Source organism: Erpetoichthys calabaricus, chromosome 2 (genome assembly GCF_900747795.2).
Source record: "Erpetoichthys calabaricus chromosome 2, fErpCal1.3, whole genome shotgun sequence".
Classification (NCBI taxonomy): Eukaryota; Metazoa; Chordata; class Cladistia; order Polypteriformes; family Polypteridae; genus Erpetoichthys; species Erpetoichthys calabaricus.
Window position 1 is genome coordinate 290989481 of NC_041395.2, and position 15140 is coordinate 291004620.

At 38.4% G+C, this 15140-nt stretch overlaps 1 protein-coding gene across 2 annotated transcripts in view; it reads right to left on the reverse strand.

The window, feature by feature from the left end:
* Positions 1-15140, reverse strand: part of LOC114647187 (coiled-coil domain-containing protein 172-like) — a 49976-nt gene that overhangs the window by 21674 nt on the left and 13162 nt on the right. For both annotated transcript variants that reach the window (XM_028795762.2, XM_051922459.1), the window contains exon 3: positions 3913-4015. In XM_028795762.2, the coding sequence (XP_028651595.2) occupies positions 3913-4015 (103 nt within the window). The remainder of the gene's footprint in view (positions 1-3912; positions 4016-15140) is intronic.

The following is a 15140-nucleotide window of genomic DNA, read 5'->3' on the forward strand; positions in this document are numbered from 1 at the left end:
GACACAGCAAACGGGCATAGTTGGGGCCAGGTCAGTGGCCAAGTTATATTGCTCCTTGCATTTATAATTTCCCTTGCATCAGCCATCAGCCACAGGCATGTATAGTGTGATCTCGATTGGCTCGTAGTTGTTTCCGGTTTGCTCTACTGCTGTGCTGCGAACCTGTGGTAGCCTCAGCAATGGAGAAGCTGTCGTCCACACACACACACACACACACACACACACACACACACACAATAGATGAAAGACAATAACAAACAATACAAAACAAAAAATTTCTAAGGCTTCGTTTAACTTTTTCACTTCTAGAGAAATAGCTAATTATTAAGCTTCTTTTATTTTATACTACACCGCTCCTTTGCTCACAGAAGCTTCTGTGCTGGGTTACCACCAACCCCAACACAGAGCTGTGTGTGTGTGTGAATGTGTGTGAGTAAGAGTGTGTGCATATGTGAGATGCTACACTGCACTTTCTGGATTCAGGAATAAACTTATAACACAGGGCTAGACTTTATCCTTCACAAGTTGTTATGTTTTTGTTACTATGGAGCAACTCCCTAACCTAAAATAAAAATAAAAAATAATAAAAGAATACACAATAAATAAAAATGCTAAACTGTTGTGAAGTCAGTTCCATTATAAATTCAATTATAAAGACCACATTATTTGGTGACCTATCACTACTATAGATTTTTGCTCATTTTTGCCCAATCATAATGTGATCCTCATTTAAATGCACCTGTCGAAGAGGTAACATTGAATACACCACAGAATTTTTTAATATACAGTACAGCAATGCATCAAAACCTAGCACATTAAAAAATTCAATTCCATAAAACAGTACAGAGCTCTTTGCGACTCGCCCTTGAACTACATAATAGACACAGCATATTTAGCTTATATCCTTTCTTAATTGATTTGTGTGTGAGAACTAAAGAAAGCCAGTGCAAATGTTTCTGATGCAATCACATCTCTTGGAGCGAATATTCTTGTAAAAACTGGGTAGCAAGCTGCGATGTAGCTAATGCACTATTTTGTTTTCCATACCTGTTTTTATGAACAACTGGGACTGATAAAGCATGGACTATCACTGGTATAGAAGACATGAAAAAAGGTACTGTATTTAAAAGCATGAGTTTTCCAGATTCCATACGAAAATACTTTTAAACAAGCAGAATTGATGAGGGCAAATATTAACCAACTGGATGAAGGCTACAGAATGAAGAGTTGCAGAGGAAGAGACACATTTTGTTTTAACTAGTAGACACTGTGAAATTCTCTGGAGCATTTGAACTGGCATTACATAGACGCAATGGAACAGAAATATCTGCAAACTCTGACAATTTTCGTGGCTTGGTAGATTTTGTGGCCTCTCTAGATTTAGTTCTTGAGGAGAATCTAAAAACTGTGACAGTTTTCAAAGGTACCTCCAAAACAATACAAAGCAAATTACTTGACTGTTTTGAGGACTCAAACTGTCAATGAACTAGTCAAGTTTTGTTGCTTTGCAAGCTGACAAAACAAAATTAATTTCAACCAAGACCCAGCTAACCATTGAGCTGTGATACACTGATGAGGCAAATTGTGCTCAATAGCATTTTTTTAAAATCACTTCTACCTTGAACACAACAACTGAAACTACAGTATATCTACAAAGATTTTGGATAGGTTGTGCACAATCCTGCCCGATGATCAGAAAACTAAACCTATAGCTCAACCTTATGACGGGGCCATCATAACAACAGGAGCAACTGTTGGAGTTCAATGCAAAGTCCAAGAGACCCATTAATTCATTGCTATGCACACCAGCTAAATTAAATAATTTATACCAGCTTTAGCAACAAGCAACATCTCATATCCCACAGATATGAGTATTTTTTTCAGATCTCGGCTGGATTTTCGCTAGATTGTCCAAGTACACTGTTGTTCTTGGCCAAGTGGTTGCTCTGTGACTTCCCTGAACATCGGCATCAAGGTATAATTTTCATACTGTCCATAAGCACAAGGAAAACCCCCTGCGATGTTTTGAAACTATAAGACAGTCCACTGATTTTGATCCCGCCACTGTGAAACAGGCAAGTAGGGTATTAAGGATATTGGAAGCTGACAAATTTCTATATTTTCTAAACATATTTCACAAATTAATGCCACATGTGGACATACTTTACAACCTGTTTAAAAGAAGGATATTGATGCAATCTTCATTCAAGGCATTTTTGGGTAGTTCACTGACATTGTGCAGTGAATCAGATAAATAACCAAGTTGTGTTATATATACTACTACTTATTTAAAAACTTGCTAGTCTGAAAGCTATAATGTAACTTAAAGACATTTTTAATGAAAATGTAACACTACACATACAATTCCTAATTTATAACTAAATGTACTTTCTTATCATGAGCGCCACTGCAGTTTCTCTCTAAGGATATTACACGAACAGTGTCCTCGGTAGCAGGCAAAGTTATGCTTGCTGGGTCAACTGGTGATCAGTCAGCCCCCATCGTTAGCAAAGTGAACATGTGTTTTATGTACGGTCTCCCTCTCTTGCTCGTGCACTTGCTGTTCCTCAGCAAGGATGGATTAATGATAACCTTGTCCAGAATCCAAAAACGTATTCCACCTTACCAGTCCAGCAGAGTGCAGCACACACCCTATAAGCTATGGGTTCTGGCTACCGGCAGCAAAAGCTGGCCGAGTTGAGCATTAGCTTGATGAGAAGAGCAGTTAATTAGGATGTTTATAAAAGAAGGAATAATGGTCTGGTCATTGGCTTCTTGGGTACACATGAGCCCATCCTCTTGGTTGACCACTGGTGCAAAGTTTTGTCTAATAATGTTGCTCATTCTTGATGTATGGCCCTTTGTTCAGAACATGGGTCTCCAGCTTATGCCTTTGGGAAACATCCCTGCTGATATTACAAGGTCTGGTGAAGAGTATCTTAACAGTTAAGGCACAAAGCTGCATTCTGACCTTTTCAGGCAGAGACTTTTTACTAGGTAGTAAGAGTGCCTGGTAGCAGCTCGCCAGGCCAGGGTTTCGGTTTCAACCTAGCAAAATGGACAATGGCAGTTTGTCCAACCTCCCTGAGATCTTAATCCACTGAAGTTGCTAAAAAAAAAAAACTGACCTGCACCCAAAGCTACTTACAGAATAAATCAATACCCTGTACACACATTTATATGTTTAACAACAATGTACAATAGGCAATAGAAAACAAAAAGTAAAACTTGAACCCATGAAGCCTAGTATTACATTTAATTCTAAAAGTTGATGATGCACTAGCAATATAGCAAAAACACAGTAACTTGATGTCTAATAAGATCAATACACGCTGTATATATTCAAGGGAGAGTTTAGAAGTAGAAAGTCAATTATGCTGTGGAAAGGTGAGTCTTAAAAAGGCCTTTTGTATAAGTAGGCATTGTTGATGACTCTTTCAAAGTGTTCTTTATTCACTAAATTACTGTAAATATACACTGTAATGCTTCTGAGAAGTATGGGACAAGTCAATATCTATATTTAAAAGTGAACAAAAAACACTCTTTAATAGTAGAACTGGAAATTTTTATTTAAATGTACAAAACAAGAAAGTTTCATAGAAAAATCTTTTACCTTTAAAGTTTTCTGTTACTCTGTAAACATTAAATATTCAGGCTCTCTCTCATTTACTGTCTAGATAGCTTAACAGTTTGGTGCATTTTGATGTACTTAGCAAAATCTAAAATCAGACATCATGACCGTGCTGTAGCTTTATTTTATATAGGACAAAAACATTATTACAAGAAACTGTAAATGAATATTCCATACTACAAACATCAGGGCAATTCATTAAATATACAATATTTGCATTATAACTGATAATAAAATAGTTAAATTACGAAAACATAATATTGATAAATTTAATTTCTTACCCCAAAATTTCAGGATCATTCTGAGGTTTCTGTTCAGTTTTTAACTTTTCAGCATTCAAACATTTAGTTGATATTTTAGCTTTATTTAGTTTCACCCTGAGGGCTGAAATAAAAGGAAAAACTTTTTGTGCTTTCCATATATACTGCTGTCATTTTATAACAAAAAAATTTGAATATTATCAGCTTTAAAAAATTCCCCAGCAGATGGATAAGTTTAAACTTGTTCCACTACTCTATCATAATGCTATATAAAGACTACAAAACTTAATTACTTATTTACCCCGGCCATCCGTTACAATACATAAACACATAATGCACTGTATAGGTTATTTCCCCGAGCTTTTTGCCATTTCTGCGGCAATGGGAGGATGGGAAAGTAGGCTGCTTGCGCTTATCTTCACATTTACCAAACAAAAGACGTAATCCTAGTGTTAAACGGGCGTCCTGGTTGGGTAGGAGCCCCAGTCATCCGCCACACAACATTGAGGTCCAGCCTCCGAAGAGAAAAAGTGTGCTCTCCCCTTTCTTATATAGTTGCTCTGTGTTATGAGACCAGTCCAACATGACATTAATTTGGACTGCCATGTACTAGTAGCAGTGCACGACATCCACATCCACTCTCTGAATAGTGCTGCCTCTTTAGTGCATCAAAAGTCAATAGCAATTTCCTTGTTTTTGTTGATGTTAGGTTGCAGACAATTCTCTTTGCACTGAAAACAAAGTTCTACACCTGACTCCTGTACTCTGTCTCATTCCCCTTGTCAATACAAGTGCAAGTGACATGACCTGGTGTTACATTTACTGTCAGGGGTGCATAGTGTAGGAAAATGAAGATATGTAATTAGATTAATGAAATATCAGTTTTGCCTTCAGCAAGGCCAATAATTAGTTTAAATAATTTGGTAAGGCTTCTAATTTATTTACCTAAATTTATTTAACTTTCTTTATTCTAGGAGGTAGTCTCCAACCATAAGATTTATATCAAGGTAACTGAAGCACACTTGTTTTTCAGAAACAGAATTAATACAAAATATTGATAAACACACGGATTACAGAAAAATGACAACTGCATATACATATGTAAGACAGGATGCAACATGACAAACATACAACACAAAAGAGACTGGCTATTTAATGACAATTTTGAGTTCCAGATTATCTTCACACAGGTAAACAGTTTTATGATACCAAGTCCTTAAGGAAAAAGGACTGCTCCACAGCTCTGGAATGCCCTAACAGAGAGCCTAAGAACACAGCGGATTATGGGCTGTTTTAAAAAACAGCTAAAGACTTTTCTATTTAGGAAAGCTTATTAACAAGAATGCTATAATTATTGTTGTTTTATCTCTGTTTTTAATCTTGCATTGCCTTTGTTTAATCTTTTTATGTTGCACTTTGAGATTTATTGCTAATGTAAAGTGCCCCTATAAATAAAATTCATTATTATTATTATTATTAAGGATGGTGTCCAGTGTTGCATGCAGTTTTTGCTCTGGTTTCAAATGGATTTTTCTCTTTGCAATGTGGTCATTTGTTTATGATATGATTTTCTCATTTAGGCCCGTTGCTGTGTCATCTGCAACTTAAACCCTTTCTGGCACAAGAGTTTAGATTGTTAAGTTCCCTTATTGAAGTAATAGCTGCTTCTCAGTATTCTCAGCCCTCTGAGCACAGGGCTTGTCTTTGCAGAGTGGGTCTCAGCTTTTTGGTTCACAAATTGAAGTAACTGTCACCTTTCAGTTCGCCAAAGAGGGAGCAGCTCATCAGCTTTTATGTTTCAGAGAGTACAATGGTCATTTTGGAGAGTGCCCATGACAGTTCTCAGATATGAGTGCAGCTAGCTAGTTTTTGAAGGAAGACTTGTAGCATCTTATAACTGGATTAAAATCACTTCCAGTTACAAAATCAGTGACTGTTTATAGGACCATTATTTTGCCCATCACATTTGTCATTCAGTGAATTATAGCTCTTTGTTCTGTACTTGCGTCTTCTGGTCTGAAGGGGGTTCTGCAAACATGTCAGTTCATCTCTGAGTTACACCTTTGTTATTAGATGAAGTACAGGCTGAGACTGGTACAAACTAGAGTTCGTTCACTTATTTTGGAATGCAAGCTAAGGGAAGGTGAAGTTGGATTTCTGCACACTGTTAAATCTTCTGTTTTAATGAGCATTCAGCGCTACTAAAGTCTAGAAGAAATCAGCAGTACCAACTTTGTGCAACAACAGTGTGAAGAGAAAAGGAGACTGGAATGTTCCTTGGGGTGCACCAATGTTGCTTACATCCACATCAGAGAAGCATTTTTTGAGGCTCACAAACTGCGATCTGTTGGAAAGATAATCCATTATTCAGGACACCATATGCTCATCCACCTGCATATCTCTGAGCTTACCCCATATAGGCAATAGGGAAACTGCAGTGGTTAAAGTGGCCTTTCACAAGAGGACTAATATAGTCCAAGACCAGCCTCTTGAAGGTCTTCATGACATGAGATGTAAATACCACTGGTTTGTAAGCATTAGGTGAGGAGGCACCTGCCTTCTTCGGAACTGGAACTACATATGATGTTTTTCACAGCAGCAGGTCTTTCTGGAGCTTTGGTGATAAGACTGATCAAGTAGCACAGGATACCACAATGTTGATCAGCACAGGCCACAAGAACTAGAGGACAGACTCCGTCTGGTCTTGTGGCTTTTCCTGTGTGTAGCTTCCATATTTGCATATTGGAAGAAGGTGGTGTTGGAAGAAAGGAAAATTTACTAAAAAATTGGTTTATGACTTTAGTTTTTTCTACATTCCCTTCTAATACCTGAGCCCTGGATTTCCTCAATCCAATGATCAACCCCAATCCATCCAAAACATCTTTTTGTGTTATTTTGAGTGAGTTTGTTTTTGATTTTAGCACGGCAAACTTCCTTCTCTTCATTCAGTTTTTAGTACTTGCTTTACATCCTTTAGAGCCTCTTTGTCAGCAGCTTTGAATGTTTTCTTCTTCTCATTCATACATTTTAGCTCCTCAGTAATCTAGGGCTTGTTGTTTGGAAAGCTCCACACTGTTTATGAGGGCACAATAGTGTCGACACAGAAGATAATATAGTCTGTGGTGCAGTGCCTGAATCCCTCAATATCACCATTTAGAGTTATTTTAATCTCCTGGTTTCACATTCTCACTATCCTGGTGGCAACAAGCTGCTATCCAATAACAGGTGTGTAGAACATTAGAACACTCTAGAAGGGAACAGGTCATTCAGCCCAACAAAGCTCGCCAGTTCCATCCACTTATTTCTTCCAAAAAAACATCAAGTCGAGTTTTGAAAGACCCTAAGTTTTTACTGTCTATCAAACTACTTGGTAGCTTATTCCAAGTGTCTATCATTCTCTGTGTAAAGAAAAACTTCCTAATGTTTGTGCGAGATTTACCCTTAACAAGTTTCCAACTGTGTCCACGTGTTCTTGATGAACTCATTTTAAAATAACAGTCTCGATCTACTGTACTAATTCCCTTCATAATTTTAAACACCTCAATCATGTCACCTCTTAATCTTCGTTTGCTTAAACTGTATAGGCTCAGCTCTTTTAATCTTTCCTCATAATTCAACCTCTTTAGACCTGGAATCAGCCTAATCGCTCTTCTCTGGACCTTTTCTAGTGCTGCTATGTCCTTTTTGAAGCTTGGAGACCAAAACTACACACAGTATTCCAGATGAGGCCTCACCAGTGCATTATAAAGGTTGACCATAACCTCCTTGGACTTGTACTCCACACATCGTGCTATATAACCTAACATTCTGTTTACCTTCTTAATGGCTTCTGAACACTGTCTGGAAGTCGATAGCTTAGAGCCCACTATGACTCCTAAATCCTTTTCATAAGGTGTACAATTGATTTTCCAACCGCCCATTGTGTATTCAAACCTAACATTTTTACTTCCTATGTGTAATACTTTACATTTACTGACATTAAATTTCATCTGCCACAAATCTGCCCAAGCCTGTATGCTATCCAAGTCCTTCTGTAATGATATAACGGATTCCAAATTATCTGCTAATCCACCTATCTTGGTATCATCTGCAAACTTAACCAGCTTGTTACTTATATTCCTATCTAAATCATTTATATACATTAAAAATAGAAGCGGCTCTAGGACTGACCCCTATGGAACACCACTCTTAGCATTGGCTAATTCTGATGAGGTCCTCACACCATCACCATCTGCTTCCTGTGTCTGAGCCAATTCTGCACCCATCTAAAAACATCACCCTGAACTCCCACCTCTTTTAGTTTGATGCCCAACCTCTCATTTGGAACATTATCGAATGCTTTCTGAAAGTCAAGATAAATAATATCATATGCTCCACTTTGATCGTATCCTTTTGTTGCCTCCTCATAAAATTCCAGCATGTTAGTAAAACATGACCTCCCCCTTCTGAACCCATGCTGACTGTTCAGAATAACTCCTGTCCTTGCCAAGTGTTGCTCAATCTTATCTTTAATAATTTCGTCCATTAACTTTTCTGTGATGCATGTTAAGCTTACTGGCCTATAGTTGCTTGGATCTGCCCTGTCACCTTTTTTATATAATGGGATGATATTTGCCATTTTCCAGTCCTTTGGAATCACCCCAGTGCACAGTGACTTCCTAAAAATATGTGTCAAGGGTTTATATATGTGCTCACTAGCCTCCTTAAGAACTCAAGGGTAAATATTATCTGGTCCTAGTGACTTGTTGATTTCAGCTTATTTAACCTGAGCATTACTTCTCCTTCTACAATTTCCAAAATCCCTCAGTACCTCCACAGTAGTCGAGTTTACCTATGGGAGGTTATCCACTTGCTCACTTGTGAACACCTCAGAATAATGTAAGTTTAGGGCATCTGATATTTCATTGTATGTATCTTTTAATTCCCCTTTACTATTTCTGATGCACTTCACTTCCTCCTTGACTGTTCTTTTACTAAAATAGTGAAAGAATCTCTTAGGGTCTTCTTTCGCCTTACCTGCTATATTCTTCTCCAACTGTCTTTTAGCCTCCTTGATATCCTTCTTAATGGTTGCTCTCATGTTCTCATACGCTCTACGATTCACTTTGCAGTTATTAGTCTTATATGCCTTATATAGCTGTTTTTTCCTTTGCAACTTCTTTTTTAAATCTGTATTAATCCACTGTGGAGTTTTTTTTTAAATTTCTGATTAATTCCAAATTTAGGTATGCATCTGTCCTGCATTAAATGTAAAACTTTTTTAAATCTGTTACACTGCTCCTCGACTATCTCCACACTTAACAGCTTATCCCAGTGTATCCTATTTAGACTTTGTTGCATCTGTTCAACTTAACAATTTTAGTATTTGCATTTGTACTCTTACAAAATACTGAGAATTGTATTATATTATGGTCACTTGACCCTAGTGGTTCCATCACTTCCACACCCTCAATTCTATCTTGATTATTACAAAATACTAAATCCAGACAAGCTTCACCCCGTGTTGGTGCTTTAACATACCGTGTTAAAAAACAGTCACCGATTACTTCTAAAAACTCCTGTGTAGGTGGGAGTAAGAGTGATTGGGTTGTGGTCAGATCTACCCAAAGGTTCTAAAAATGTTAAAGTGTCTTAACATTTGAACAGAGCAGATTCAGCTTGTTGTTACCTTGAGTAGAACATGACACATGCTGATGGAAGTTTTTTATTGTTCTATCCAAAGCCACATGGTTGAAATCACCACAAATAATTATGGGGTCAGAATGATTCATCATTAGTGTGTTGGTAACAGAGTGAATCATAATGCTCTTAGACTACTTATATTGTTTCCTCCATCATTGATATTAGTGGGCAGACTGTCCATTAACCTAGATTACCTACCTAGAATTCCAGGCAAGTAATTCTCCTGACTCATGGAAGTGTAGCAATAAATCTAGAAGCATACTGATTTAATATACGTATCAAATCGCTGTCAATTTTCAAAGAAGCCATACTAAACAACCAAGTGTAAATAGCATTTGTTTGCTTTCATGTATTATTCCTGTTCTTATTCTGAAGTTCTTCACATTGAACTGCTGCCAACATTATTCTTACCTTTGTTCTTTTTTATTGTCTGACTTGCTACATGAACACATATGTGTGTTAATTCTCTGTAAATAGTATGGCTTCCTCCTATGTCCCAAAGACATGCATGGTAAGTTGTCTCACTATGAAGAAATATATATGTATATTAGTATACTCTGCTGTATAATAATGCCCCATCAATGGTTGATTCCTGTGTTGTGCCTCATAAAAATGTGGTAGGCTTTGGTGTTAAAGGCCTGCCTTTGGCCTTTCAATTAAAAGTGAGATAAATTATTTACATTTATAATCATTCATTTAGAAGAGACTTTCACCCAAAGTAAATTATAAATGAGGTCAACATAATTGAGTCAACAGGGGTCAACAGAGTTTGGAGAAAATTGTTACAAAAATTGACCAAAACAAGTGAAAAATGCCTACATCATGTGAGTAAGTTTTCAAATGTTTTTTCATTACAATGATGGAGTCAACTGTTCAAATGAATATGAGCAGCTCATTCCACCAGTGAGAGGCTACACATGAAAAGAGTCTGGACTGAAATTTGTTGCCACATGGAGGTGGTATTACCAGATGCTTATCACCAGATCACCTGAGTGTTTGGCAGGAGGAAGCATAGGACATAATGAGGGCGTCTAAATCAACTATGTGCTAAACCACTGATAGCTCTGCTGTCCAGCATCAATGACTTGAACTTAAACCATGTAACTACAGAGTGCCAGAGGAGTGAACAGGTAAGGGGAGTGGCATGTGCCTGTTTTGGCAGGTTGAAAATGATGTGTGTTGCTGCATGTCTGAGCATCTGTAGTAGCTTGTCAGTACATGTCAGTACCCCTGCCAGAAAGGATTTGCAGTGATCAAGACATGACATGACCAGTGCTTGGATAAAAACTTGAAATACATAGCTGTTCTTGAGGATGTTTTACAGAGTGAATCTTCATGAACAGAAGACTGCCACAATGTGAACAATGAGAAAGTTAGTTGGTTATCCATCATCACCATGATTTTTAAATACATACTGTATATCTAAACAGTTAATGGAAGGAAAGGGCTGGATATATGAACATAAAGAAATACTATTCTAGTGAATGTAATATTAATACAGATGACAGTGTGTACTAACACAGATTGGCTTGATGCATCTACAGTTAATGAGCTTCTCATTGGCCACACACTAGACCTTTGGGCTTAAAACATACGTAGGGTGGGTAAATTATCTCTGCTGGTACAAGACCCACTTATTGCCTCCTCGTGGAACCAACAGGTAAATACATGCTTGTGTGCCTAGGCTAAACTAGAAGGGATATGGTCGGTAGCCCCTGATTCATGCCCTTCTCGAGTGTGAGAGCAACGTTATTTAAGAACAACATTGCTGTCCTAGCACTAAGGAAGGGGTTAGAAAATATGTCCTAAAAACATCTCATCTCCATAGAAACCTGTCATTCAGCAAGAACTGAATGGGCAACCACACCTAAAGTAAGAAGAACAAGTTTTACCAAGGAGAGAAAAATCTGAACTTTTAGATAAAGGAATGTTTGCTCACTATAGCACTCAGATTCTTGCTTGTAAGGTTGATCTCTAAGGAACTGACACTGCTATTTTAAGTGAAACTTACCTGCCTGGGATGTCTGAAATTGAAGTGGTTGTTGATGACTATTTTTTGTGTTGGGAAGGCTATTAATGAACATACATTTTCTCGCATTGGCTTAGCTGTTCACTTAATCAGAAACTGTATACAGTATATACTATCATATGGAGTTAATGTTATGGTAATGCCGCTATAAATATAACTAGCATCACAAATATCACATCACCATTATCACTGCCTATGCACAAACTATGATACTATGATTCAAGCAAGTAACGGTTCTGCGCATAGTTCTACACTTGAAATCAGCAAGTAATATGGAAGGACAAGATCACTCATTTGGATGACTCTAATGCTGTTGAATACAATGTAAATGCCTGGCCACTGGTACTTGGGCATTACAGAATAGCTAGAAAAACCAGCAACAGGACAATGGTGTGATCACCTTATGCTGCAAAGACAGTGCACCATCTACTAACAAGCAACAAAATGACATAAACACATCCTCAATTTAAAATATGGCAAATATTGGACTACATTATTGTATGACAGCATGACAACCACAACATACTTCTCACTTGTGCCTTGTGAGGAGCAGATTGCTTGTCAGGTGATTGATAGATGACAGTCACATATTTGTATGTGCAGCAGTCACATCACCTCCCCATCATTTCACAGCCACACAAAAGGTAAATGTGTCCTTATCATAGGTTCCAGAGAAAAGGCAACAATTCCAAGAAGTAGCTGAAACTGAACAACTTATTTAACACAGTTCATAATTTGACAGTTGAATGGGATTTGCTTAAAAGCAGCCAAGTGGCTTTGGGAAATCAAACCTGTGGATTTATTAATAATGTTTTAATAGCAATGATGCTACTGTTCTCCCTCTTCTCGTACCCCTACACACAACCCACAAAGAGGCTGTCAAACAAGCGTGCATTGCAAAACATGTAGCCTACTGCAAAATCAATAGAAGTACAGTCAAAGCTACATCAGATGAAAGATGATGGGTGGAAAAAAGCAAAAGAAATGCAAATGGCTGCTAATCAAAAGAGCTCCAAGTGTCATTTCAGCTATATTTAGCAAGGATGGCTGAACTCTTTTAACATGTGCTACAATATTCTACAGTGTTGGAGGGATCATCTTCATAGTCTGTTCAACCATAGACAGTGCTATCCATGAGTTACCTCAGTTACCAGTTGTGAAATCTACCTTTGCAACCTTTACTAAGTTAAACAATAAAACTTATAAAATAAATGAAGAATGAAAAGATTTCAGGCTTTCATTTGTTCTGAAATTTAAACTAGATGATCCTAGTTGCCAAAAAAACTTTTAAAATTATTCAGTAAGAATACAGTAATCCCTCCTCCATCGCTGGGGTTGCGTTCCAGAGCCACCCGCGAAATAAGAAAATCCGCGAAGTAGAAACCATATGTTTATATGGTTATTTTTATTTGTCATGCTTGGGTCACAGATTTGCGCAGAAACACAGGAGGTTGTAGAGAGACAGGAACGTTATTCAAACACTGCAAACAAACATTTGTCTCTTTTTCAAAAGTTTAAACTGTGCTCCATGACAAGACAGAGATGACAGTTCCATCTCACAATTAAAAGAATGCAAACATATCTTCCTCTTCAAAGGAGTGCTTGTCAGGAGCAGATCACGTCACAGAGATAGAGAAAAGTAAACAGATCAATAGGGCTGTTTTTCTTTTAAGTATGTGAAGCACCACGGCACAAAGCTGTTGAAGGCGGCAGCTCACACCCCCTCCCTCAAGAGCAGACAAAGTAAGCTGTTGAATGCGGCAGCTCACACCCCCACCGTCAGGAGCAGACAAAGTGAGACAGAGTTTGTTTTTCAATCAAAAATCAATACGTGCCCTTCGAGCTTTTAAGTATGCGAAGCTCCGTGCAGCATGTCGTTTCAGGAAGCAGCTGCAGAAAAGATCAAACGTGAAGATAATCTTTCAGCATTTTTAGACGAGCGTCCATATCGTCTAGGTGTGCAAACAGCCCCCTGCTCAATCACCCTACGTCAGGATCAGAGAAAGTCAGCACAAAAGAAAGAGAAAAGTAAGCCAGGTAGCTTCTCAGCCATCTGCCAATAGCGTCCCTTGTATGAAATCAACTGGGCAAACCAACTGAGGAAACATGTACCAGAAATTAAAAGACCCATTGTCCGCAGAAACCCACGAAGCAGCGAAAAATCCGCGATATATATTTAAATATGCTTACATATAAAATCCGCGATGGAGTGAAGCCGCGAAAGGCGAAGCGCGATATAGCGAGGGATTACTGTACAGAGACAGTACTCTAAGATTTTAAAGATAAGTCACCTTTATGAACACAAGAATGGCCACACAAATTGCAAAAGTCGTTGTAGAATGCCTTTACTGTCAATTGCTGGAACAATTTTGGCATATATAATGATCAGCTGGTCATGCATTGTGATTGGTGATTTTGGCAAAATGTTCTCACTGCATAGCTTTCGTTCAGTTCATAACATTATGGACATGATTTTCATGGCCACATAGCCATAAGAGAAGTGCAAGGAACATTGAAAGCAGTTACATATGGTCTTTGAAAATGTGACAAAAACTTTTGACAAGGTCAGTTGAAAGGGACGTGGCAGATATTATGCCACTTTGATTGCCCTGATAAACTTGAAAATATCATAGTCATTTTAAAATAGTTTGATGGTCAGAGGACTTCATCTAGCTTGATGATCTGAACCATGTTTAGTTTGGTATGGTAGGAAGCCATGCTAGGTCCTTGCTCTGCTACTATTTAACATCTTTTATGCTACAATGCTGTTGTTTATATTTAAATAAAACCAGCTAATCTACTGAACAGATGGATGATTATTATTTAAATGTTCAAGATTGTATGCCAAAAGCAAAGCCACTGAACAACTGTAACATTATCTGCAGTAGCAGCACAATCCATCAAAGTTACATTAGATTGTCACTGATAACTCTGTAAGAGCTGTCACGCTTCTTGGGCTTTGGCTTGCGGGGACGCACTAGCCGCTCAAACCCGACACAAGCAGAAACCAGGCACAAGTTTCTCCGCATAGCACATGTTTATTTGGTGGGGAAGCGCTTTTCTTTTGCTCCCCACAACAGCGCAGTACAATAAAGCACTTAAACACAGTATTTTCTTTTTGTCTCTTCTTCCTTTCTCTCTCTCTCTCATCCTTCACCTCCACTCCTCCTCCGGCAACTTTCGTCCAACTCTCCCTGACTCTGGCTCCTTGAGTGAAATGAGGCGGCTCCTTTAATGAGGCACCTGGGAGCACTTTTGGTGGCTCATCAGCATTATCTGAGAGTACTCCCAGGTGTGGTGGAAACCCAAAGTATGGCTCTGCTGCTCCCCCTAGTGGAGCAGAACCCAACATGGCTGTGCCAAACTCTAACTCCAATGTAGCTCTGCGGATATCTGAGGTGCCGCCACAACCCGGTGGGGCTGCCATCTAGCACTCCGGGAGAGGCAGTGACCTGTGCACATCTACTCCCCCAATCCTTCCAGTATATTGGCCTCCTGGCTGGGAAAAGGCACTGGACATCTGTCACAGCGCTAACAA